General features: G+C 50.1%; 1 protein-coding gene across 9 annotated transcripts in view; it reads right to left on the bottom strand.

Moving 5' to 3' along the window:
* The window catches only part of RUSC2 (RUN and SH3 domain containing 2), a 59,017-nt gene continuing 32,282 nt past the window's right edge, over nucleotides 1-26,735 (bottom strand). For 7 of the 9 annotated variants that reach the window (XM_038123363.1, XM_038123367.1, XM_038123364.1 and 4 more), the window contains 11 exons: nucleotides 14,717-16,789; nucleotides 11,664-12,449; nucleotides 10,971-11,171; nucleotides 9,648-9,791; nucleotides 8,677-8,753; nucleotides 6,468-6,642; nucleotides 5,678-5,783; nucleotides 4,610-4,656; nucleotides 2,704-3,676; nucleotides 1,922-2,095; nucleotides 1-1,606 (listed from right to left, as the gene is read on the bottom strand). In XM_038123363.1, coding sequence (XP_037979291.1) covers nucleotides 1,426-1,606; nucleotides 1,922-2,095; nucleotides 2,704-3,676; nucleotides 4,610-4,656; nucleotides 5,678-5,783; nucleotides 6,468-6,642; nucleotides 8,677-8,753; nucleotides 9,648-9,791; nucleotides 10,971-11,171; nucleotides 11,664-12,449; nucleotides 14,717-16,682 — 4,830 coding nt within the window. In that variant the 5' untranslated portion in view covers nucleotides 16,683-16,789 and the 3' untranslated portion in view covers nucleotides 1-1,425. The remainder of the gene's footprint in view (nucleotides 1,607-1,921; nucleotides 2,096-2,703; nucleotides 3,677-4,609; nucleotides 4,657-5,677; nucleotides 5,784-6,467; nucleotides 6,643-8,676; nucleotides 8,754-9,647; nucleotides 9,792-10,970; nucleotides 11,172-11,663; nucleotides 12,450-14,716; nucleotides 16,790-26,735) is intronic. The other 2 variants (XM_038123370.1, XM_038123371.1) reach the window with 2 other exon arrangements.

The raw sequence follows: 26,735 nt of genomic DNA, 5'->3' as shown, positions 1-26,735 counted from the left end.
CTCAATCAGCACCTTTTTTATTAATATGCATCATAAATAAAGAAATAAATAAAGGCGAGACACCTCATTCTAACAGGGAGATACAAATTAAATATGGTGCAACATCCGCTAAGCGATGTACAAGCAGGAGGTAACCTAGCAAGACCAGGGCCCCTTGCCATGGTGAAGCCAGCCCAGGCACGATGCTGTGAACAGCGTCAAGCCGGCCATGGCACCAAATACTGGCATGGCCTTTCATTAACACTGTTCCCCACCTGACAGGCAGGTGAAGATCCCCACTACAGCAGGCGGCATGAACATGGCAAGGAAGGGGTTGACTGGCATTGCCTCTACCAAGGACCCCAGGACCTCCAGTATCCCCTTGTGTTTGTGCACAACACTTATCCCCCCCACCCCATGGCACTGCTCAGCAAGACCAGAAACCCTGTGCCAAAGGGAGCACCACCCCTCCCTCCCCAGGCTCCCCAGCTCCCTCTAGGAGCACCTCCAATCTACTTGCTGAGAGCACTGCCCCCAAATCCCCAGCCCAGACAGGGACCCTGCCCTCATTCCCTCCCCTCCAGCACCCTCCACTGAGCATCCCAGGGCTTCCCAGGCACCGGTTCCCTGCTCAGTGTGGAGGGCACACGGCCTCCCCCCAGAGCACCCATCTCTGCACAGGGTGGCACTACCCATCCTGGACCTACATAACACTGAACAACCCCGTGTCTTCCTCACAACCCCTCACACCCCTTTGCTTCACACTCACACACATACCCCGTCCCCCTCCCCTGGCTGTGGCCACGCACAGCCCCAGCCCTGCAGTGTGGCACTGCCAGGACACTTGTCCCGGTACAACCCACCAGGAACCACTACAGCACACTAGGACAGGGATGCTCCAGTGTGAGGTAGCCTACCTTGCAGTGCCCCAATAAACACAAACCATCAGCTCAGCCTCGCAGGGCCCCTGCCAATGCAGGGTGCTCCCACCCCTTCAGCTGAGGATGCCGGGGACGATGGAGGCTGCAGACTGCACTGCCACCCCCAGGCAGGGGCGGCCAGCATCCTGCACCCTCCAGCATCCAACAGCGGGGCAGTGCTTCCCTGGCAGGGACTGCCTGGGTTCCTGTAATGTACAAGTCCATGGCCTGTGGGTGCTTCAGTCAGTGTGGGGCGGAGGGGGGAGTCAGGCGGTCCCTGGTGTGGCTGCATGCATGGCGATGCCTGGCAATACGAGGTGCAGCTCGCAGAAGACCCCGGGGGGCTAAGTTAGCCTTTGGCAGCTGCACAAGGAGGAGCAAGAAGGAACCACCTACGGTTACTGTATTTTGTAATGGCAGGAAAGGTAAGAAACTAGCAAGAAGCTGTGTTTGTTCTTCTGGCAGGGTAGGCTACCCCAGAGGAACCTCAGCAGCCCAGGGAACTGTGCTTGGCCTCCTAAACGTGTCAATAGTCCTCGTCCTCAGGGTGGGTGACGTACATGATGGGCACCAGTCCCTTCTCAGAACCAAGGCTGCACTGCAGCCAGTCACCATCCACCTTGGAGATGACCTGCAGAATATCCCCTTTGTTGAAGCTCAGTTGTCCTGCCTCAGTGGCAATGTGATGGCAAAGGGCTTTCACCTCACTGCAGGCAGAAGGAAAGTAGGGTTAGCTCACCTCAGGACACCCACCCCACCCAGGGACCACCACAGCCCAGGGGGCAAGGAAAACATCCCCTGCTTCCCTCCCCAGCCAGGCTCCCAGCTGCCCCCCCCAGCTTCCCATCACCTGCAGATTGCAGAGCTGTGGTGGATTGATGCACAAGCTGCATCACTGCCCCAAACCATAATCTGGTCCATGACTATAAAGGGGGCCAGGCAAACTGCAACAGGTAGACCCATGCCACCCTCAACCTAACACATTCCAGCACCTGCAGGATTGTCCACTTGGTGTGACTCACCAGGTAGGGTGAGGAGACATCCCCTGGACTGGTCGTGCCACAGCAGGTGCCTCAGGTGGTTCTGGATGGGGAGGGTCTGGCTCTGGGGCTGCTTCACGCCACATGCTAGCCCCAACTGTCTGGGCCACCAGCTGGAAGACGGACTTGTCCAAGCTCAGCCAGCCAGAGGGCAACCTGGAAGGAGCAGACAGAAACAGTCAGTGGCAGGAAAGTGCACCCAGGGAAACAGAGCAGGTGCTCTCATGGCAAGGTCACGCCTTAGAGGTTGGGCTTCATGCACTAAGTACACTGCTAGGCAGTCACCCAGGTCTCCAGGCAGGGAGGGCTCAGATGTAACACCACAGCCTGGACTGGGAAGGACATTTTCAATGGTCATTTTCGGGAGCAGTAAGGATGTACAGAGGGAGAGGCAGTGTAGAGAGGTCTCAGCTACTGGAGGCAACTTCATCCTTCCCCCACACCTTTTGTAAGCAACACAGATGGCTCTGTGTTCTGTTCTCAACATGTGGTTTTGGGAGGGATGGGGTGATAATGGGACCATGTAGCAGGGCTTAGATGCCAAGGCAGTGACAGAGCTCAGGCAGAAGAGGAAACCCTATGAGATAGACTGAGCAAGGGTACGGGAGGAATTAAGACAGGCTGCCAGGACTGAGCAGGGTTACAGACCCTTGATGTACTGTCATGGTGTAGCCCAGCGGTCAGCTCATAGTCTGGCTTCCATCTGTACTGCCATACTCCAGGTTAACCAGCCCGTCTCAGCCCCAAACCACCCCTGCCCTTACCTGTTTGGTTGTCTGGGCTCTTTTTGTACCTTCCTGGACCCAAACAAGTGTCCCCACTTGATGGGCTGGCTGCCCTCTGATGCACTGGTGCTGCTGTCTTCTTGGGGGGCTGCTGCTGCTCCCACTTTTTGCTGAGCCTCCTTCTCCTTGCTGCGCTTTAGCTCTGTAAGCACAGAGTCTGGGGGGCTGCCCATCCAGAAGGGCCAGCTCCGTTCCTTCACCTCTTCACTGACCACTACCTGCTGGGGCTTTTCCAAGGGCTCTTCCACAGCTTCAGGACTTGGCTTGCTGGCTGCCTTGGGCCTCTCCTCCAAGGTGCCCTCAGCAATGGGACAAGCCTCTGCACCCTCCACCACTCCTTCTCGGGGAGGTGGTGCCTTGTGGGTCTCCACTGACCTGGGTGCAGGATTCAAAGCCGCTTTCTTCTTCTCAGAGCGGATGAACTTTGAGCCTTCGGCTGAACTCTCGATGTAAATCTGAGAGGTCTGCATGAGCTGGTACCACCAGCCTGCCTGTTTGTCCTTCTTCCCCTCCCACGTGTTCTCTCGCATCTTGCTCTGCTCTTCCTCCCTGTCACCTTCTCCGCAGGAGGCGCCCACTCCCTTGACCCTCTTCTCACTCACAACTTGCTGTGGGCTGTGCCCTGGTGAGATGTCACCATCCCTGGCACCCCCTTGGCATGTTTCAGGGGCGGTGCTGCAGCCATCAGGATCCTCACTGTTGCCCCGGGTCCGCATCAGCTGCAGGGTGGAGTGCACAGAAAGCAGCAGGTCCTGCTTCACACGCAGCAGCTCCTTTTGCTGCTGCTGCTCTTTGCCCATCTGCATCAGGTGGTGCTCAAAGAGGAGGTCTAGGTTGAAGGGCAGCAGGGAGAGGGGCTGGAGTAGGAGCAGGAGCTCCTCAAAAAGAGGCTGGCAGACACTGTGAGACAGGCACAAGAAGCCCACTGGTTGATAGTGTGCCAGGATGATGTCTGTAGGAAAAAAACCCATTAATTAGAGGAGATGCTCTTGCCACCATTGCCAAGCCACCACAAAGCTGCTGAAGCTATGTGGAAAGGAGATGCACACCAGTTTTTGGTCACAGTGTGAGACTCAGGCCTGGGTCAGGGAGCACCAGATGCTCTGTGATCTCTCAGCAAACTGGCCCAGACAGAGATTTCCAGATATACCTGCAGCCAGGACTTGCCTGATAGACTATCAGCCCTGATGACCTCTGCCACCAAATGCCATGGAAGAAAGATGGGAATAACCTGACAGCCCCAGCTTTTGCTCACACTTCCAGGTCTTAATGATGGTCTAATAGATGGCTGTCTTTTGCTTCAGAAAGCCAGAATAAGCACAGACCCTATTCTATTCTATTCTATTCTATTCTATTCTATTCTATTCTATTCTATTCTATTCTATTCTATTCTATTCTATTCTATTCTATTCTGTTCTATTCTACTATAAAACAGATACATCCAGTAAAATCTGCTTTTTGTATGTCAGGTTTTCCTTTCCATTTCTTCCTATTTTCCATGCCTAAAAAGTTTCAGGTAAGTGTGCACATCTCCAGGCATACAAAACTCTCAGGCACTGGGCAGGGAACATAGAAATTTGGGGAGGTATGTATCTGATCTCCTGCAGATAGATTGAGGGATCTGCACTGAAAGCCTTGGGTACTAGCTGCGGGTGGGAAGGAGAACGGAAGTCCAGGTTCAGGTGCAAGGAGCTGCATGATGCTTGGACTTCCACCTGGGATTTCCCTGCTACATTGAGACTGTGTAATAGCTTAGTCCTTCACCTCAGGCCAGAGAAGAGCAGCCCAAGCTGAAAGAGCAACAAGAGAAACACATTTCCATCCCATGCTCTGTTTCTGTGCAGAGTTTGGCTCCCACTGCAGCCCACAGCCTTCAGGCTCTTACCTTCATGGTTATAAAGGTGGTTGAACCAAAACTCCAAGGACCGGATACTGCAGGAATGGAAAATCAGCAGAGTAAGAAAGAAACAGTGAAAATCTATTAATCCCATCTATCCTCACTGTTCTGCCACAAGAAGTGTGGCTGGAAAAGGGCATTTACAAAGCATGAGCTTGCGAGCCTCAGGGAAAGGACAGTGGCTTGGTCCCATCAGCATGCCCTGATCACAGACACCCAGCCTGTCACTGAACATCTACACTGCTTTATGTGTGCAACTGCAACCATGAACAACCATGTTTGCAGCAAGATTCCTCACTGTTCTGCTCCTATGTCCTTGATAGAGCTTTGTTCTGCTGAGAAGAGGCTGCTGTGGAAGAGGCAAATGATCTACAAAACTAAGACCAGTGCTGGTGGCTCAGCCCAAAATATGCCAGTGGGGGAGAAGGGGGTCACCCTGTGTGGGGAGAGCAGAGCAGAACTTGTTCCAGCCTGGAGGAATTCTACAACATCTGGACGTCTTGGGAACTCAGTTGCCACAGCCAGAGCTCTTGCTGACCACCAGAGAGGAGCAGGGAAACACCATCCTAGCAGTGCTAATCCCTTCACCCACAAAAGCATATCACTACCTTCCTCTGTTAAACACAGCAGAGTGTCCACATTCCTTATGCAAACTAGAAGGGCCAGTCTGAGTCCTGGACCAGGGCAATTTCTCCTTCAGAGCCTCATACCTTAAGATCCACTGCAGCTCCAGGAAACAGTGGTTTAAAGAGTAACTCATACATGTATTATGTCTAACCTCATATGAAGTTGGACAGAGTTTTCTCACCTGATGTTTTGGGGCTAAAACAGACTGACCCAGTTCTTCACTTGGCTACAGCCACTCATCCTCACTCCTGACCTGGAAGGAGTTCTCTGAGGCTTACAACTTCTTCCTTCCCTAGCCTGCTTCTGGGAAGTGGCTTCCCAGATTTTTAAGTTTTTTTCATGGTCAACTGTGCCTGCCTGCAGTAAAGGAACAACAGCTGCTGCCAGCCCTGGATAGGGATGTGCAGCCACCCCAGGGGTCCTGCTTACTTGAGGAGGCCAAAGATGAACGCGTTGAACCGCATGGTGTGGTTGGTGAGCTCTGTGTACTGGCTGATCTTGCTGTAGAGGCTGTGCAGCAACTTTGTAGAGGGCCCTGTAGAGAGAAACAAATTGTTTAGATTAGCTGCAGTGAGCAGAGCCAAAACTGCATCACAGGATGGAGCATCAAGCAAGACGGGCATTGTCTGGGTGTCCATGTCTGTGTGTGCACTGTCTCTGCACCATGCCAGCATGAGCTCACTCCACACCAACACTTAAGACTACACATGGAAGATGGGCTGTGATCCATCCCAGACCACCACTCCAAAACTCTGGGAGAGTTTCATTCCCACAAGGACCTGCCTCCCACACTTCACTTACAATCACAGCCACTGGCTCAAAATCAGCGTGAAAAGAGAATATTGTGGTGTGGGCTTATAATTTGGGGTGTCTGCAATCATAGAGATAACTGCAGAGCTGAAGGTTTGCCATAGTCAGGCTATGAGGCTTCCCAGTATGATGTAGAAACCATCAAATGTGGAACTAATTTTGTTGGGCTTTTTTCTCCTTTTTTTTTATTGGTTTGGCCTGTTATGGGAAAATTTGCAGATTTCAGGGGAAATGACAATAAATACTTGGGAAGAATAGTGCAGTGTCCCTCCCTTCTTGCAAGAGATGGTACGTGTGCACCCTGTTCCAAGCAGGAAAATGGGTGTTTTGCACTCCCATCCTTAGAGCTAACCTTCCCCAGCACCTCCCAACCACAACTACCACAGGCACTGCTGCACAACATCCATACCTAGCTGTGTGGATGCCTCCACCACGCTCCAGGGGATGTTCCTCCTCTGGCCAATGATCATGTCCAGGACGTAAGCCTTGAGCCCATCACTCAGAATGTCCCGGACAGCTGGACACAGGTATTTCAGGATGAGATGCCCCACATTGGGGCTCACGGAGCTGTTCCCAAGTTTGGCCTAATGGACAACAGGCAACAGGGAGAGTGTTGCTAACTGTGTTCAAGGTATAGATGCATGGAAACAGTTCAGTCTCACTACAGACACCCAGCAAGCAACATACAGGCAGCTCCTTGAACATACAGGGTCTTTGCTTTCACTCCTGATGCTTCATACACCGGTTCTGGATTGCTCTCTGCAAGCTCTTCCCCAGGCTGGGAAGAGGCAGTAACTTGAAAAAAGAACATCCCAGACTGGGAAGAGGATATCCCAAGTAGAAAGGATGCCTGGCTCTCCCAAGAGGGATAACAAGGCTCTCCTGCTGGAGGAAGAAAAGAGCTGGGGATATTCCTGCTGCTGCAGATTTTCTTGTAGCTGATTTTGGATTAGGAAGCACCAACCCACATAGAACTACCAGCATTGAGGGGTTATGGAACACTTAACTCAGTGACATGTCGAACTCCAACTCCTAGAGATTACTGTAAATAAACAGGTAAGGGCAAAATGGATGGCCAGAGCTCAGACCGAGGTGAAGAGAAGGCATGTAAGAGCCCAGCACCAGCAGAGCAGGGACACGTTCTGCTGCTTACAGTCTTTCAGCTGCCAAGGGGTCTATCCAAATGGGTCAGGCAACAGTGCTCAGGGCACAGATTTTACCAGCTCAGCTGGAATTATACTGACCAGTTGGCACAGGTTCACAAAAGCCCTGAACTGAAACTGAACTTGGCTCAGGAATAATCCCGTCAGATCCACTGAGCACGGCAGCAGCAGGGATGGATGCTGCCTTTTGACAGGTAAATGCTCAGCCCCTGCGGCACTGATGTATAAAAAACCCCGAGGTTAAAACCACAGCATTGCCTGATAAGCAAAGTAATGGGGGAATGTTGCAATTATTCCAAAAACCTACTCTGCAAGTATTGGAAATTCACAGTGAAGCCCTAAAAAGCCATGGGAATCTCAATAGCTCCAGTTATGTTGCACAGCAATCTCTGCATCAGCAACAGCCGTAATTAGGACAAAATTACACTGGGCTCTGAGATAAGACTGAATGGTTTTGGAATCTGTCCTAGTCAGGTTTCTCCTTGGGGATGGCATGCCCGGGGAGCCGTCATGTCCAAATAGTGTCACATTGCTGCCCAGAGCTGCCTGACTGAAGCCAAGCATTCAGCACTGAGAGGAGGCACCACAAACATGCTGGGTGTCACAGGACTGCAAACAATGCCTGGTACAAACACAAGCAAAATTGCTCTGCTGCTGTGTTATTCCAGAAACGGGGGATGAGGGAGCACAGGCCAAAGACAGCCAGCCCCAGGGAAACCTAGATGAACTTCTGTGTTATTCCAGAAATTGGAAATGAGGGGAGAATGGGCCTAAGACAGCCAGCCCTTTAGATGTACTGTAAATACTCTAATGTATTCATGGTAAGGCTACCATGGGTGTGACCAACTGCCCTAGATGGGTGAAGTCTGATGCACTTTTTCATCATTATTAAAATGACATGGTATCTCATATTAAAATGTGAAATCCTGAGGGATGGGGAACACTGCACTGTACCCTGGCACCAGTGCCAGACCAGAGTCATAGGACATGTGAAGGAGGGAGACACATCTCTTCACTGTGTGAGAAAAAAGAGCTGCATCAGACCAGAAGGGCAGCTGGTCTGGTGTTTTTTCTTATAAAGAGCCATAGTTAGTACATAAAGAAAGTGTTAAACAAGAACAAACATATATAATACTTGCCCTTTATACTTTCACAGCCTACAACTACTTCCAACTCAAGAGTCTAAGCTGGACATTATTCCTATGTGTTTAATAAACATAATTTCCCTGTGTTTTTCTGATCTTCCTTTAAATACATCTACTTACTGCATCATGCAGCAGGAATTGTAATAGATTTACTATCTGCTGCATGATGTGCCATCACCTTTGTTTGATTTGTTCTTGGTACTCCTGCCTTTGTTAGATAACCTGTAGTTTTTGACTGGAAGAGAATGGAGAGGCAGTCTTGCTCGGTACTCTCCATGCTACCCAAAATGGAGGTGGATGCAAGACATACCTTCACCCCTGGATCCCTGCTGGTTCCAAAGTGAGCCACAATCAGGTCAACAGCAGTGTTGATAGCCTTCACAAGACCTAGTGGAAAACAACAGGTCAAAGAACTGCTTGAGGGGCTGCTGGGATGGACTCTGACAAAACACTCCTGGAAGTAATCAGACAGGGCACTGCAAGCCCATGTCTACACACAAGCCCTTTCTGCCAGAAGAGATGCAGAGACTCTCCTAAATCCTCACTAAAACTCTGCCTGCTCACCCACCTATCAGACTGCCAGTAGGAAAATCTGTCAATATTCCCAAGGGACAGGGACCAGCACCTCCACACCCCATGCCCTGAGGCAGCAGACATGGGATCTGAGGCAATGTGTCTTTTGCTGCCTTGATGCTACAGGATGGCGGGGCAGAAGCCTTGTATTTGGCAGGTTATGTCATGACTTTCAGTAACAAGCCAGTGGTGTATAATCTGTCACCTGCACCAGGATAATGTGAGAACAGAACTGAAACAGAAGGGAAAGCTGCCATCTGGTAATCATGAGCACATAGCTGGCAAAGGCATGGGAACCTTTCTGCACTTCCCTTGCGTCTGAAATGATTAACAGCTGTCAAGTCCTGCCAGCCCTGCCTCTAGCATGAATCCCACCACAGCCCTATCTCATCCTGCTCTGGAGTCTTTTCTCCTGCCTTTTTACATAATTGATACAATTTTATACTACTTATGTAGGACTGAACAGACTTTTAACCTAAATTACAAAATCTCAGCACATCTGCAACATCACACAGATACACACAGGTCTACCTTTGTACACAGAGCCTGGGGGGGCAGCATGCCCTGCCTTAGGGTCACACATGCCTGTCTGCTCTCTCTGCCCATTCCTGTGCACCTAAGATCCTTTCTAATCATGTTTGCTGGGAGAAACAGCTCAAGCACACTCCATGGCACATTACATGGTCCACCAGAGATATATGGACTCACCCTTCTTCTGCAGCAAGTCGATGGAGATGGACTCTGTGTTACCATCTGGGGAGAGGCAGAACTCAGCAGGAGGTTTCTCCGCTAGCGAGAAGTAGTCAGGGAAAAAGTCATTGTAGGTAAGCTGGAGTTGCCTCATAGACTGTCCTGCATGAATAAGACAGAAGGGACAAGAATCAGCCCCAGTCCCACACACCAAAACAGCAGTTTTCATGCCACCTGTCCTCTGCTGGGACGGTGAGGCTATAGGCTTGTTGCTACCCCAGCAGTGGTTTGCACTGTGTGCCTGCACAACTGATCCCCATGGCCTACCCAACACCACCTCCAGCTTGACTGGGGGCCCACAGGCTCTGGAAGATGCTGTGGGAGCTTCACTCTCACGGGCTAGGGCTAAGGGAAACCTTGCTGCACCAGACTCCCCACGCTGCTGCAAGCAGGGTCAGAAGTCAGCACAGAGAAAATAATTTCTTGTTGCACACAGGCATCCACAGACAACAACCTGCATGTTGGTTGCCTGTTCTCTGAGATGGCCTCTGTTTCCAAGGGGTGACATACATAGGAGTTCTCCCATGTGCTTGACTTCCACCTGTTTGACTCTGTGCTATGCATTTTCCCTTGAAGAAAGATGGAGAAACTGTCTGGGTTGGCAGAGTGAGGTATAAGGCTTTGAGGAACTCCCTCCAAGGCTTGAGGTTAGCCTGTAGAATGCTCTTCCTCCCACAGACAGAACACACTGTTCTCGCTGCAGGAGTGTTGGAGGTTCAGTCAAAAGCAGCCTGCCCCTGTCAGCCCCTCCTGCACAGGTTTTGGAGGACAGGGAAGACCTTAAGGGCAAAGCCTGGAGAAGACAGAGTCCTGTGAAGGTCTTTAGTGTTGTCAGCTGCCTCATGAAATCTACAGTTCAGCACCCAGCACATTGTCAGGGCTGGGGCAGAGGATGGTCAGGCACCATGGGGCACAGATATGAGATCTCCAAGGGCCCAAACTCCTGTGTGAGACAAACTACAAGCTAACCACAATCCAGGAGCAGTTACTGAGGTCTAAGTGGGCTCTTGGGCCATTCACTTTGCCCTTCAACCCAGCTCAGAGCTGGACCTGACTGCTCTCACCTCATGGAGAAGGAAAGCTCCACAAAGATTTGAACCTGTGAAGCAATTTTCACCTTCCTCTTGAACCCTTCAGCCTCACTGCGAAGAGATGTATTATCACTCCTGCTCTGAGCAGGCAGAGCAGTGATGAATCCAAGCTTAACCTGAGCCTCAAGGAAACTGAGCCTGAGTCCCAAAGTCACCTCCCAAGACCCCCCAGCAGAAAGGTGGTGCGCACCGTTCAGCTTGCAGTGGAAATGGCTGGTGCTGAGAGCGCCAGGGAGCTCAAAGATGGGGTTGGCCCGGTTCAGCCGAGGCTCTTGCTGCCTCCTGTCCAGGCTGCCCGCTAAGCTGGGCAGCCCTGAAACGCGGTCCAGACCCAGGGGGTTCCTCCGCCTGTACTCCCGCCACTTCAGCGCTTGGGGGGAGAGGTGGTTCGCTGGGATGCCGCAGGCAGTGAGCACCAGACAGGATGACGAGAGCACATGGGAGGATGCGGAAGGGAAACGGGAAGGGAGAGTAAGAGAAAGATGGAGGACAGAGAAAGAGAGACAGCACATTACTCAGAGGTCCAGCAGCATTTCAGGACATTAGCACACGCACATGGAGACAGGTGGATGCCACTGCCTGGCAAAGCAGGGCAGGAGCTTGGGTGCCCTTGTGGCTGCAGGGACAGAGGCAGCAGGTTTGGGGTGCAAGCACCTGGCATGGCGTGGTGTAAGACCAGCAGCCCACACTGCCCTCTCTGGAGACACAGTGTAAGAGTTGGGACTGGAGGGACATGCTCTTATTGCAGGTCTTCCTGCAGCATCCAGACACAATTTTATCCTGGTCTGTGGCTATAGGAAATGGTGGCACTATAGGAAGCAGACATAGCTACAGGGAGCTGTAGATGCTGCAGACTAGCAGGTCCTGGAGGATGGGTACCTACCATTGACAGGCCGTATTCCCATGCTGCTCAGGGGACCAGAGCTGCTGGTCTCACTGCCACTTCTCCAGTGTGAATCTGCATGGCCTCCTACTCTGCTCATGGACATGCCACCCACTGAGAGGGGTGGGAGGGATCCACTGTGGAGTCGGTATTCAGAGAGTGGTGGGCTTGGCTCAAGCGGGGCCTCCTTCTTGGGAATCAGCTTGGGGTTCTCCTTTTGCCTCAGGGTGTCAGCTTTGGTGGCTTTGGAGGGCTGCATGGCGCTGACAGCAGGAGATGACCTCGTGGGAAGCAGGTTAGCAGAGATGGGACAGGACCTGCTTCTGGGCGGCTGGCTGTCTTCAGCTCTCTCAACGGTGGGTGAGGAAGAGGAGTCCACGCTTTGGAAGAAAGGCACGTTGCATCGCACAGGGGAGTAACTGCCCAGCGGGGATGGACGGGTTGTTTCGGGGCCAGGCTTCTTGATGCCCCCATCACCGCGCGAGGCAGCTCCGTCTGCTGCGCGCTGGGTCACAAGCGTGCCATGGGCTTGGCTCCCCGCCACTGCTGCCTGCTCTGCCGAGGTGGCCAAGGCTGAGGACTGGGAACTGGAGATCTGCTGGCTGGCAGGCCGGTTGCTGGACAAGCTGTAGAGCTGGGAAAGACTGGAGGCAAAATGGCTGTGCAGGGCACGTGCCTTGGGTGGCTTGCTGAAATGGTGCTGAAAAACAAAGGGCTGGATGGGCAGAGTTGTGGGACGCTGGTCCTTGCTGTAGCGTACCACAGGCTTGCTGTCTGTGCCACCACCTTCAGGGAGAGAAAGGGGAAGAAAGTGTGAGGAATGAGCAGATCAACAATCATCCTCAGCCAAACAGAATACAGGCAGAAGGGAATGTACTCTCTGTTGTAGGAGGAAGAGGATGAGCTAGAGGCCAGTTACAGAGTGGTCCAACTCTGAACTGGTTACACACATCAAGAGCTGGCAAGATAAAAGATATGTGGCCCCAAGTGCAGAGTTCCAGACGTTTGGAAGAGCACAGCACTGTACCAGGACCTTGTCTGTCCTGGTAGGGTCACCAGCTTCACATCCTTTCCCAATCTCTTGCCCCCTGGACAGCACAAAGCCATGGGAGCAGGTGCCTGCCCTTGATCTGCCTCTGCCCAAGCAGTACCACAAAGTCAAGGCCCAACACTTTGTAGTAGAGTCAGATTTCTCATCCCAAAGGACTGTCCCCTCCCACATGCACTGTGGACTTGCACAGCCCAGCACAAGCATTACATGCAATAGCACTGCAGCTCTGCATCCTGCATCTCAATATATTGGTGCTGTTGCAAAGGCTGCCTGCTTCCCTTTCTCCCTCTTCTTTTCCCTGTAACTGCCCCCACTTTGGAACACAGAGCTTCCTTCATCCTTCATGCCTCTACCAGACCTAAACAGGACATTCCCAACATTCCACCTCCAACCCTGGAAACTGCCAGTCTGTTCCAGCAAATGATGTGCTAGATGTCCTGAGGGAGTGTGGTGGGCTGATCTACATGCCTCCAGCTCCTGACGGAGCCACAAAATCCTGAGGGACGCATCTGAAGTGTGACACACTGTGCATTCAGTGCAAAACCTACACAGCACTGGGTGCATACGTGGGGCTGACTGAGATCCCGGTGTACCCGCTGCCTGTGGGGTAGTCCAAACCTTTCTCCCTGTAGCCAGCTTTTAGTTGGGCTTGCTTTCCCTCTAGCCCCTCTCAGAGCCTCTAGGCTTGCATGCTGCTCTGGGCAGGAGCACAGCAGAAATGCCTTCGTCTCCAGCTGCAGGCAGGAGCTTCCTGCACAGCCCTGATGCCTGCCTTGCTGTCACAGCGCAGAAGGAGGGACCCGACTGGCATGGTGGGCAGCAACTGCTGGGATATACTACCCTGAAAGCTCCTGTCTGCCCCCTCCTCCCTGAGCAAGGCCTGCTCCTTCCAAGCCCTCCCTCTGAAGCTAAGAGGGCTGTTGCCATGCTGCTCTCTCCCAGCAGAGATCTGCCTTCACTGCTGTCCCACACCAAGCAAACATCCAAGGCTCAATAAACAAACAGGACAATAACTAAAACCTTTTGCTTCAAAGGCCAAAATCTCTCCCACCCCTGCCATGGCAATAAACCACATGTTCTCACCTCCTGCTAGAGATTTTCAGAACATTAAGTGCAGACAGTCTGTTAAGGCACAACAATTTTTTGACATAGCAGGGGCTATTTACTGCAGTGATCTGGTTAGAGGCATTTTAGAAGGGTTTTACCTGTGAAGCAGGTATAATATCTGCCTAGGGCAGAGACAGAGGTCTCCCACAGTGCTGGAGAAATGGCCATACTTCCAATGGGAATGTCATCCAGCTTCCTCATGAGAAAAAGTGACAGCAATATCAAGGTGGAATACAACTCACCTATTACAGGCTTCCCCACAGAGGTAACTGTGACAGAGGCTCCCCCTGGGAACCTTTGCTGCAATCCACAGCACTGTGGGGGATTTGACCAGGACATTCCAGCAGAGACATAGAGATTAGACTCTGCGGGACTCACACTGCTAAGTCCTAGCAGAAATTGTGTGAGCTTCCAGGACCTGCATGGAAAGGATACTGCTGGCTATTCCTCTTCCCCTTCCACCTCTGCCCCACATAACTCCAAAAAAGAAAGGCTGTGACTATGACTCTGCTGAGCATTTTAACATCTCTGTCTTAGGAGCTAAGGGTAGGTGATTCTCATGGACAGGCACAGTAAATACCCTGGAAGGGATACAACCCTTCAAGCTTCATAGACTCTCTCATTAGTAATAGCATGTCCTTGCTGACACCACATGTGAGAACAAACCCTCAGGAGGCTTTACAAATACAAGGACAAGACACTTGCCCTGATACGAGACGGAAAGGCTTCTGTGACAAAGCACAGCAAGGCTTTGTCTCAGGGACTGGCAGACCAGGAACCAAACTGCCCCAACACTGGTCTCTCCTCACCATGCAGGTTTCCCTCCTGCTCCCCTCATTTCCCAACGAGCTGCCTTCCTTTCTACTTCTCCCTTCTCCCTAGTTTGGCTCCTTACCGTCTGCTCGGGCTCTAACATCTTTTTGTCCGTGGCCACTGGCAGAGCCACCCGAGAAGCTGGCATCTGCCTCCGTCAGCAGGGAGAGAGAGGCTTGCTCACCTGCCCCATGCCCACTGGGGACCTTCTCACTGGAGACGGAGTCTTTGGTGGAACACAAAGCCTGGCTGTCGCCAAAAGCATGATTCAAACAGAAGCCCTCGCAGCTCCGGTTCAGGCCATGGATGAAGGGCATGGGTGGAAGACTCTGGCTGCGCCGAGCTCTTTCTTCAAGGAAGGTTGGGCAATCCCGCTGAGTCTCAGGGATAGGAGAGAACTCCAGGGAAGAATCACCACTGGAGCGGTGCGGTGGGGAGGTGCCGTTCTTTTTCCGTCCTTTAGCCAGTTCAGCGAAAGATGTCACCCTCTTGGGGGGAGAGCTCTGAATGGGTATTGCTGGACTTTCACTCAGCTTGACTGGGCAGCTCACCATGCGCTCCAAGGAGCCCAGCCTGCTGCCAGGACTCCTGTCCAGGTTCTGATCGTAGCTCCTGGAGCGCTGCCGGCTTGTGTTGAGGTTCGGTGGTGACACATTGACATAGACCTGACCCTCAATCATGTTCTGGCTGGATTCTCCCTTTGGCTCCTCTTCACTGCACTCTACATTGCTTTCTTGTCTCAGGTCAGGCCTTCTGAATAGATAGTATTCTGTGGGCTGGGCTGGGCTACCCTTAGTTTGATCTTCTGAGCAGCTAGTTATGGAAGATCCCGCAGGGCTGGGGGATGACTGGGAAGACAAGTCACACGTGACTAACTTATAGTAATTCTGAGTAGCCACAACAAGCCGTGCTTGGCTCTGGAAGCAGGCAGTGAGGTCTGAGCTCTCCGATGTGCAAGGCTCACAGTGGAGGTGGTAGGAATTGCAGTTAGCATCAAGGACAGGTGAGGAGGAGTGTTGACACCCACACACCTTCCCTGAACTTTCTGGGTTATGCGACTCGCAAGACATCTTGGATTCAGTGGGTGATGAGTGTAAATCCAGGTAAAAAGCTCCTGTGTCTGAGTGGCTGCAGAAGGAAGAGTCACAGGACAGGTTAGCTGAATTCAGGTTGGATTGGGGCTGACCATTCATTTTGTTGTAGAGAGCACTGAAGTTCACCAGGACCCCATCAGAACTGTTGCAAGAAGAGTCGCTGATGTAGCCCATCTGTTGGTCAATCACTTCAGACTGACTTGATGAACTGTAGCAGCGACAGTGCTGGATCTCTGAGCTGGAACAACTGCATGTCCTGTGCAGGGCATCCTGATTCCTCAGTGGTTCACCCATGTTCTGGTTCCACTCCTGGTCACCACTGTCGAAGGAGAAGTTGGAGGAGCTGCCGCGATGGCAGCTGCATTCATCCAGCTCCATGCGTTCCGAGGCCTGATGGCACCTGTTTGCATTGTTTCTCTTCTGGATGTCATCACTGCTGAGTTTGTCCTCTTGCCCATCCACCACACCAGACCGGCTGGCCATGTTCCAGGATTTCACAATGTGGTTGGAATCGTGGAGGTGGAAAGGGGGCAAGGCCAGATCCTGCAGATGGAAGGGAGGCTTGCCATCAACGAGTGAGTTGTGAAGGTGGAAAGATTTTTGACCCAAGTCATCCCCAAAAATACTGAGGTCTTCACCCTCACTCAGCAGGAAAGGGTTGTGTCGCTTACTGACACTAGGGACAATCAGATCCCTTGCTTTCCTTTCTTTGTGATCTGAGGCCTCTGCTGAGGTTTCAGAGGTCTGGAGAAAGCTGCTGTACACCAAGGAGTCAGTCTGTGAGAGGTCTCTGTCTGGAAGGGCAGAGGTCCGTGTGATGCTGAGCTCTGGCTGGCAGAAGGGGTTGGTCCTTTTGCTCACGGAGCAGCACTGTCTATCGGGGACCTGGCAATGCACCAGGGGAATGTGATGGACAATCAGCGTCTCACCAGTCAGTTTGGGTGGACTATCCATGGTGAGGAATACTCTTCAGGGCATCAGTGAAGCTGGTACCACCCATGAACAGGTAGGGCTGCACATGAGAGGCAGGGAGGACACTTCTCATGAGGGAATTCAGATACCTACAGAGAGACAAAATCACAAAGGAAGTCACCTCTCAGGAAAGGCAGTGGCTATTTAAAGCATCCTTGGTTTGACTGAGGATTTCATGTGTTGACAGGGATCAAATGGACTAGTTCCTTGTCAGCACAAGTCCCTGAGCATGAGGTCCTTCTTCTGGGAAACAAGCCATCACTAAGTAAAACAAACATGTCACCCTCCATGCAGGCTCCTGGGACAACACTTGTGGTTTCACCTGACACCTCTCAAAGATATCTGAAGAGAGTAACTGATTTCAGTCAAGAAGCCAAAGGGCTGTACAGGATTTGGGCCAAACAAAGACCTCACTGCAGATGGCACTGTGTGCTCACAGGAAAATTGCACAGGGTCTGAAGTGAAGCACTGCACTCTGGTGAGAGCAGCCTATCTTCTCACACTGGATTGAACATCTTTGCTTCCTTTTAGGTACATTGAACTTTCCTTCAAGAACCAAACATGGCAAAGTCTTGCAACAGACACACACAAATGTCCAGGAAGAGACTGAAAAGCAGGAGCAGACTGGAACATAAAAACAGCAACAGTCATTCCTTTCCAAAATCCAGGAGCCTCCATGAGATCCTGCACCCTTTTAATGCTGCGAGGGGGACAAAAATATGCCAAAATAGGCAACTACTTATGTACTAAAGGATCTCCCCAGTGAAAAGGTGTGGATGACCTCAGCAGAACCATGGAGAGCCACTGACATTGGTCAAATAGGTCCCATACAGCACACTGACTTTTGCTGACCTTTGGCTGATGGTGAAACCTCAGCTCAAACTGGTCCCTACTGCGGTCTGGGAGGGGATCATATCTCTCTGCCACATTATCTGTGTCATTTACCTGCTTATTACCTGCTGCACTTCACAACAGTGTGACTGCCACAGTCCCAGGAGCCATACAGGCAGGGCACTGCACAGGCAGGGCACTAAGAGCCCCATTCTCCCTGTGTTCGCAAAATAGTAGGTTCTTACAGAGCCAGAGGAATAACAAACTGGTTTGGGCTGAAGGGACCTTAAAGAAGATCTTGTTCCAACCCTCAAAGGACCAGGCTGCTCAAAGCCCCATCCAAAGTGGCCTTGAGCACTCCCAAGGATGGGGCAATTTCTGAGTAACCTGTTCCAGTGCTTCTCCACCCTCATGGTAAAGAATTTTTTCCTAATATCTAATCTAAACATGCCATCTTTCAGTTGAAAGCTTTTCCCCCTTGTCCCATCACTCTCTGCTCATGTCAAAAGCCTGTCATCTTTCTTGTAGATGTTCACCAGTGTTTGACATGGGAGAACAAAGGACAAACCCAGTTCTCCCACCTCACCTAACCCCAAGGTCCAGCCTACAAGCACCTCCAGCACAAGTCTGGAGGGGGTTTTCTCTCTTGCCTTCTCTTCTACAGATCGAATAATCCAACACGGACAAGTGCATCAGCAGGAAACTAAGGCAGCAAAGAGAGGGAGAAACCACAAAAGACAGCAGTGATCCAGGATGAGTGATTAAAAAGAGAGAGATTAAAAAGTGAGAGATTATAAAATGACCTAATGTTCTCACAGATCAACCACTCGTTCTGAAAACCTTGGCCCAAGCACCCTCAGTCAGCATTACACATCCCGTAACTCATCTAGGCATCCCCAGTGATCACTGCACCTTGAAAATCGCATTCTGGGATCCTGGGATTGCTCTGGACTCTGGGGCCTCCACCACTGACTTTCAGACTCCAGAAAGTGGTATTCACAGTGGCTTTTGCCAACCTTACCTCAGCATTTGTTACTGTGGGGTGATAATGGATTTGGAGCAGAGCTGCAAAGGCACATGGGAGCACAGGAGGGAAAGTGAGAAATGTGGGTTAAATGAAGTTAGAACAAGAGTATGAGCAATGAGACAGCTACACAGAAACATCAGGAACTTCACTTTTTTCAAGGTGTAAGAATAGCAATTAGAAGATGATAAAAATGATCAAAAGAAATACTTTCCTCCCACGCACAGTAGTGTTTCTCACAGACATAGGATGATGCTGGCAGGAAATAAAACCACAAAGACAGACACAGATTTAATGTTTGCAGTAAACATCCAATAATGCAAAAGTTAATGCTAACACCAATGTCAGAGAACAGACAGGCCTTCTGGTAGATGCTACCAGAGACTTACATGCCCGGAACACTCACCTACATGTCTGCTTCTCTTGGGATATTTCACCCAGGTTTAGGCTCTGAGAAAGAGAGGACCACTTGGACCAGGTGGTGGACATCCAACTGGACTATTAATTGTACAACCCTAAACTCCCCTCACCTGCAGTCTCCCTAAAACATCTATTAGCCTTTATGCCTCTTTCAGGGGTGTAAAAAGCCTTTAGCTTACAAGCCGAAGTCTTACAAGCCTTTGGCTCCTTTCCCACAGCTGCTGCCACAGAGGTTGATGTCTACTCAGCTCAGATCCTGGGGGGCAGATTTTCTTCGTCAAGGACTCCTGAGACCCCATTGCTCATGATCCACTGTGGATAACAGCAGCTCCTGACCCTGAGAGCGAGCGCACACACACACACAAACACACGAACACAGAAAGACACACACACACAAACACACGAACACACACACACACACAAACACACAAACACACAAAGACACACACACAAACACACAAACACACAAACACACACATGAACACACACACACACACATACACACACACACACAAAAACACACACAAACACACACACACACTCTTGCTGGAGGGGTGTTCCTGCCTCAATTTGGACCCTATGCACCACTGATGGCACAGCAGGAGCTCTGAGTTTATCTGAGTTTATTTCTATTGCACTCAGCAGAAGCTTATCCTGTCTTTCTGCTCCCACCTCACAAGCATTTTGGGTAAAATGCTGGTCTCCCAGTGCCTATCTACTCATGTAGCCCACCCCACCTTTGTTATGGCTCTTGTGTCTGATTGTAATGCTCAGATCACATCTCTCCACCAGGCTTTGCTGTATTTTAAGTGCTGCCACAATGCAAGCACCTGAAAAGCATCATTTTGAAGATACAGACCGTGATGGCAGTGCATTTCATTGCTGAAGCACCAGGTCTTTGCTGCCTCTGGGAAATGGCTGCTTCGAGCAGGCTCCCAGCACCAGCACCCATCTGCTGACAGGCCCCGCTGAGCAGCACACAATTCACGTCAGCACAGGAGCTGCTGTGGGAGGACTGGCTTGCACAGACACACTTTGACATTTGACGGCAAAATGTCAGAGCTGACACGCAGCCATTTCCCATCTGTCTCTGTGGTGCTCTGGCTGCAACACGAGGCTCTACCCAGCTCTCTGGCTCCAGCAGCAGCACAGGCTCCCCAGAGGGCTGTGATTCACTGCCCACCAAAGACCCTGCAGCAGACAGATGCCCATTCTGCCTGCACCCACGACCTGCTCCCAGTGCCAGGCTCCGAGGTGCAGGATCACAGGTGACGTGCAGACAGCTCCCGCCAGAAGACATTCTGATGGCTTCTCTAGGGATAGGCATGACATTTTGTACCATGGCTACTCCTTTTCCCTCCCTTGCAACCTCTCCTGGCTTCCTCTGGACTTAGGAGTGCAGAGAGGTTGGCAATAGCACTGCCAGCACAGGGATAGTTCAGTTCCCAACACCAGAGCATCCTTCCTGGCTGCACCATTAGTTGACCATTCCTTATTCTGGAAGACTGCAGAAGTATCCTTCCTCTTCCTACTCAGGGTCTGCTACACTGGGATTGATGTTGGGGAATAAAATGCAGCAAGCAGACCAGTTTCAGATTTTGCTGGTATTGATCAGGTCTTTGTAAAGCCCTCACTTCCCTTTTGCAACAGGAAATTTACAGATGTGGATAGGCAGCTCATATCTGAGCATTTTTTGCCAAATCAGTTCATTCCTCTTATTGTTGTCCTGAATCCTGCTCAATGCTACAAACACAAGAGCAAACGCAGCAACCAGCACTGATTCCTGCCTAGAACAGGGTGTTAATAGCAGTACAAGGCAGGCAGGCATGCAGGGAGCACCATGACTCTAGACACGCCTGTACATCAGCCATTTTATTTTCAAATGTTAGAATTCTTGCCTTCTCCATACTGACACCATCTGCTGCAACATGGCAGATATGCATTGTTTATTCAGGGAGCTCCTCCTTGAGGTGCTAAGGGTCACCCAGAGAAGGTGTGGGCCACATTGTGGATGCTTCATTCCAAACAGGATAATACAGAGGAGGGAAAACAGCTTTTTGTGATACACTTGCATTTGGTATGGGATTGCTCATGAATGATTGTACCCCCATGGAAATAAACACACACAACAAAAACTCCTTAGCTGCAGCAAGGCTCTAGGTAAAAAGCAGGTGAGTGCTGAGCAGCAAAGGATGGCTCAGCACTGATCTGAGAGCTGCCTATCAGGTCACGAGCTTTAGAGAGGAGGCTGCATGCTGCCGGTAACAGGAGCATGCAGAATCCCTTGGGCTCTGCGCGCCATGCCTTTTAAGTCCTTGCTGACCACTACACAGAGGCCCTCAAATCCCTCTCTTGACACACCCCTAAGACTGAGGACACTGCTCATTTAAAAATGGTTGGTGCAGCTTCATGGCTCCTCAGCCTCGGGTACCAAGCCCTGCCTCTGCAACACTGCTGAGAAGATGCAGAAGCCACCAGACCTGGCTGCAATTGCCTCCAGGGACTGACGAGTTATGTGTGGTGGCTGCACACCTCCAGGCATACTCTGATACTTGTTATGGCTCCACCCACGATTTTGGAGTTCTAGAGCTGAACCCTTAATACCCTGCTCTGCTCAGAGCTGTCCCCTGCACAGACATGGGGCGACAGGGTTCAGCTCACAGTAACACAGGCTTCCTCATAAAATGTAATGCATTGGAGGAGGCAGGAAGAGATATGAGAGATAAATGTGATTTTAATGTAAAAAGACTGTACATAGAGCACAGAGAATGAGGATGCAAGCGCAACATCATCAGAACTGTCAGCTGGAGGCAATGCTGGCTTTTTGGAGGATGGCTTTTCTGAACGGATTATTGTTTCTACAAACCTCAGTCACTTCATCCATGAAATTGAGTGTCCAAAGGAAAACTTTAACTGTGAGGGTTATTGCTGACTCCTTCTGTATGGCTATGGTTTCACTGCCATCACCACCTTCCTCAGGCAGACCAAAATTCATCATGTCATTCAAGGGTGACATATGCAAAAGCAGGGTTAAAAGCTAGGCGTTCATTTCATAGAAGAAGCAGAAAAAATTATTTTGTATTAGAGCTGCTTGTTCTTTGAGGGTTGTTCCATGTGAACCCCTGACTCCTACAGTGCATTTGCATTAACATGCCTGAAGAAACCTCACAGCCCTACAAAACAAGCACCAGTAGGAATGCTGCAAAAAGCAATGGTTTGTGTGATCTTGCAGACAAGGCACAATACAGACACCTCCTTTTTGCTACATGGGGAGAGATATTTTCAGTTTACTCCCTGTATGTCTACCTCCAGGCAAAAGGGCTGGGAGATTGATCTAAACTGAAAACCACCCTTCAAACAGTGTGGGGGATCTCAGGGCTCACTGCCTCCAACACCAATACTGCAGCTCATCCCAGCCCCAGCTCTGCCACTACAAAAGCTGCCAGAAAGTACTGGATGGTTTTAAACAAAAATTTATTAGGAAGATTCCAGAAAACTGGAGGGCATTCAGGGAGCAGCATCAGAGAAGAGGATAAGTGGTTCAGGGTGAGTGGCCTGGGGATGGGTCTGAATCTTGGGAATGTGTAAGCAGAGGGAGGAGGTGAGGAAGCCTGTAAATTCTTGCAGGATGAGTCTATTTAGTGATATTTGTTTGGACACCTGTTTTTTTTCTTGCCAGCTAATACATCTCTATCAAATTCACACCTTCATTAAGTGCTTTATTAAATCATCCAGTGAGTTTAGTGGAAAAAAAAAAAGGTGTAAAAGGAAATGTTTATTGTTTAACTCATCCTAAACCTCCAGCTCTCCTTCTCTGCCTCAGGGGACAGGGAGCATAGTCAGGGCGCTCTGCATCCTCCCAGGGTGAATATTCCAGCACTTTATCTTTAAAGGGAGGTGCAGAAAAATAGAAAGACTAAATACTTCCTAAACTTCCGCCTCTGCTCAGGCTGATTCCTCTTGTGATGCTGTGCAGTGATTCCTGAAAAGACCACTTCCCTTTTCTTTCCACAAAGCCCTGCCTTGGCCAGGGCTTTTTCCAGTGGTTTCCAGGACAGCCTGACTAAGCCCATGATTAATGTATCATTACATCTCAGAACTATATGGGATTATGATGTGTTCCAAATGGAAACCACAGCACGTGACAGTCAGTCACAGCCCTTGTGCTGCTGGCAGAAAGGAGCTGCATGGGCCAGAGGTTACCAGCACACACAAAACTAAGCAATGGGTGTAGTGTGTGTATTGCTGATGATGACACAAGCAGTGTGAGGCAGGTATTGCCTCCCAGCCAGACGACAAGAAGCCCCAGCTGGTCAGTGCATTTAGAATTACACAAGACATCAGAAACAACTCAAGCAGCAGATCTATACCAGCTAACACAGGAGCCAGGACAGTGACTGAACCAGTTTCTCCCATTTCTGTGCTCCCTTGCTCCGTGACTCATCATCTGGCATGCGGCACTCGGCAAGAGCCATTTACAGGCCATGACTCAGAGCATCCACTGAGGTGCTCTGGGATGGAACCTGCTCCTCCTCCTCCTCCCGGCCCCAGCCCCCAGCACATATGCTCCTAATTACTTTATGCAAATCCGCAGAGAAGAAAAAGATTGATGTTTCTAGCTGTTCATATCACACAGAAATCGCTAATGAATTAAACTGCAGATACAGTAAATCCTTTCTTATCAGAGACTCTCAAGTAGCAGCAGCAGTAGCAGCAGGAGGGACTATGCTTGCATAGCATCTTTTTGCCTGAGCACTCCGAAAGCTTCCTGAAGATCTAACAACAGCAGAAATCACACAATTCCATTTTGAAGGGCAGATCTGACTGGGTGCTAGAGCCTGGGTTTTGCAGGGTCACCAGAGCACTCAGGAACCCACAGAGAACGAAAGAAATCCTGTAAGCATGTGAAATTTTTGGGTGCACTCACTATTCAAAGATGCCAAGACTACCCCTCCCTAACTGCACAGCTTTGGTCAGGCCTTAGTGATCCTGACCTAATGGGTGGCTTCCCTGTCCACGGCAAGGGGGTTAGAACAGGATGACTTTCAAGGTCCCTTCCAACCTAAGCCATGGTATGCTTCCATGATTTGTGCAAAGCAGGGCTGCCAGCTGGTTGCCTCACCAATGTGCTCCTTCTACTGACCTGCCCAGCTGAGGACCCCACAAACCAGCAGCTGCAGCTGAGTGGTGACAAAACCACAGCCATCAGCTGTGGGTGAACCTGAGTCAAAGCCAGCAGAAATCTGGAATGAAGGTTTTTCCACTGCCTTCTATGCCTGGGAGCTGTGAGCTCAAAACTCTCCACCACAACAGCCACAGCAGGCAGGGAATGGAGTGCTTGGCTGAGCTTGGTTTCAGGAATCAAGGCCAGCTCCCTGACCTGTGCCTGCACAGGGTGGCAAAACTAAGTCTGTCATAGGGCTACATGCAATGGTGAATGGGCAGCTGTTCTTATTCAGGTGTCCACAGCAGGGTGAAGGCTCCTGAGATGATATAAAGAAGTGGAGAGAACACGATAGTCTCAACAGCACTGGAGATTTCTGGGCTTTCTGAGGATCTATAGCATCCCTATAATTAGAATCACAGAATCATAGAATATGCTGAATTAGAAGAGACCCATCAGGATTATCAAGTCCAACTCCTGGCCCTGCATAGAGCACCCCAAGAATCACACCACTGCAGAGAGAAAAGGTTTGAAAGAGGAAAATTTAGTGAGGAGGAAAAACAGAGTTGTTTTCACTCAAGACCACCTGGCAGCTGTGGGATGCTAAGACTATTCAGTGTGGGAAATTTCATGTATTGTGTTTGCTTTGTGTTGTTTTCTGTCTATCTTGAGAAATGGAACTTCTGTAGGAGACAACAGAATGCTGTCAGTGATTTAAACCTTGTTCTTCACACACTTGGGTCTCCCTGCTGGGAGAAAGAGAGATAAGAAGCTTGGATGTTACAGAAAGCACAGAATTGTGAAGCACTGCACACGGGCCAGGCCCTTCGAGATGCGGAGGCCCAGGAACAGGTCCGTGTACTTTTGGACCCTGCTAAGATGGAGTGAGCTTAGCAGGGTATGTGCCCACATCTGTTTTTGAAAACTTTCCAGCCAGCCAGGTGATGGGATAAATCTACTCTTTGCACTTCAGCTGTGGATTGTGGTCACCTTGGTCACTTGCATCTATCAGTTCACACAACCCTGCACCACGCTTTGGAAAGACCTCTCAAAGAGAAGTGACATATCACTTGCATTGGATTTTCTTCCCTAACCCTTACTGGAATCTGGCCTCAGGCAACATAGTGCTGGCCAGACCATGGCAAAGCAGATGACCTACTTATCCAAAGCTTATGGGAGGATAATTTCAGGAGCAGTCTTCATCTGCACAAAAAAAAGCACACAAGGCCAGCTCTACTTCAAGCAGTCCTATGTCTTCTACCACCTTCATGACTTGGGGAAAAAGGACAAGCCAAGTCCTAAAATGGACAAAGAAAGTCTGTCTTCACTGTGAAGAAGGTCTAGCTGCAGTACAGCTCAGCACATCCATACAGACTCCAGCCACTCTGTGGCTGCATATCTTCCCTACTGCTCCCTTTCTGTGCAGATTAAAACCAGCATTGCACTTCTGTTCAGACTATGCACTGCAGGAATCACAGCTGCAAAACAATGCCTTCAAGAGCAAGAACTCTCCCTGCAAGACAAAAGCATTAGTGACCACTTGAAAAAGCCTGACAAATAAAGAACTCAGCCTTAGGATTACTCTGTAAAAAGAGGCTGTAAAATTATGTTTACTGTCTCTTCAGCCCAGAGCGCCACATATGTAGGAATCACTCTCAAGTGAAAAACAAACATTTCTGGGATGGCGGTATACACATTTTCAACCTCATGCAGCTCAACAGCAGAAACAGAACAGACAGCAAAAGTGGCTACAGGGGAGTCAAGTAAAACCACAGCCAGGCCAAGCTCTTGAAATAACAAAAAATCACCCCACAAGCCACAGTAAATAAAGCAGCTAGAAATGTCAAAAAGTGCCAGCAGGATTATTTTCAGACTGGAACACAGCAGCGCTGCAATGGTTTGCTGCCACATCCCAGTGAACAGGAGAAGCAGTGCAGGTATGGCATTACCTAGGAGTGATGGATCTGCCAGGCAGCCTGAATGCCTGCATCTGCAAAGCTGTATTAAATGATGCAATCCTACACGAAATTTAATGCACACTGCGTGCAAACAAATCAGGAGCACCAAAATCAGGCACAAACAGAACACATCCCAGCAGCAGCCTGCTTTTACTCGATGTTCCTTTTCTACACTGCACATCTAAATGGTTTTTCAATCAGCAGCTGTGACCAACAGCTGACTCCTGCTAAGGCTGCAGGAGACTTTAACCCTTCCTAGCCCTAGGCTGTTCTACCAAGACCTGAAGAAATGCCTGGATACACAGCAAGACATTTTCCTGCGTCTCTTTGCAGGAATACACAATGGTCTGGAGGCTGGCAATTCCCTGATTTGGGGATGATAGCATTGTACAAAGCAAAAAAGCTCAGTAGCCCAATAAAAGCAGCATCTGAGGAGTTAATACATAAAATTTATCCTGCCTTTCATACATAAAATTTATCCTGCCTTCTGATGGACATTAAGACCATATATAATATAGATGTTGATATTATATTATTATATTTACATATTTATATTATATTATATATATTATTATATTTACACGAATATATATATAATAATACATAGAAATACATTATATAGATAATATATTAATACA

This window comes from Motacilla alba, chromosome Z (assembly GCF_015832195.1).
Source record: "Motacilla alba alba isolate MOTALB_02 chromosome Z, Motacilla_alba_V1.0_pri, whole genome shotgun sequence".
NCBI classification, from domain to species: Eukaryota; Metazoa; Chordata; class Aves; order Passeriformes; family Motacillidae; genus Motacilla; species Motacilla alba.
The sequence above is the reverse complement of the archived record's forward strand: the minus strand, read 5'-3'. Positions and strand labels throughout refer to the sequence as shown.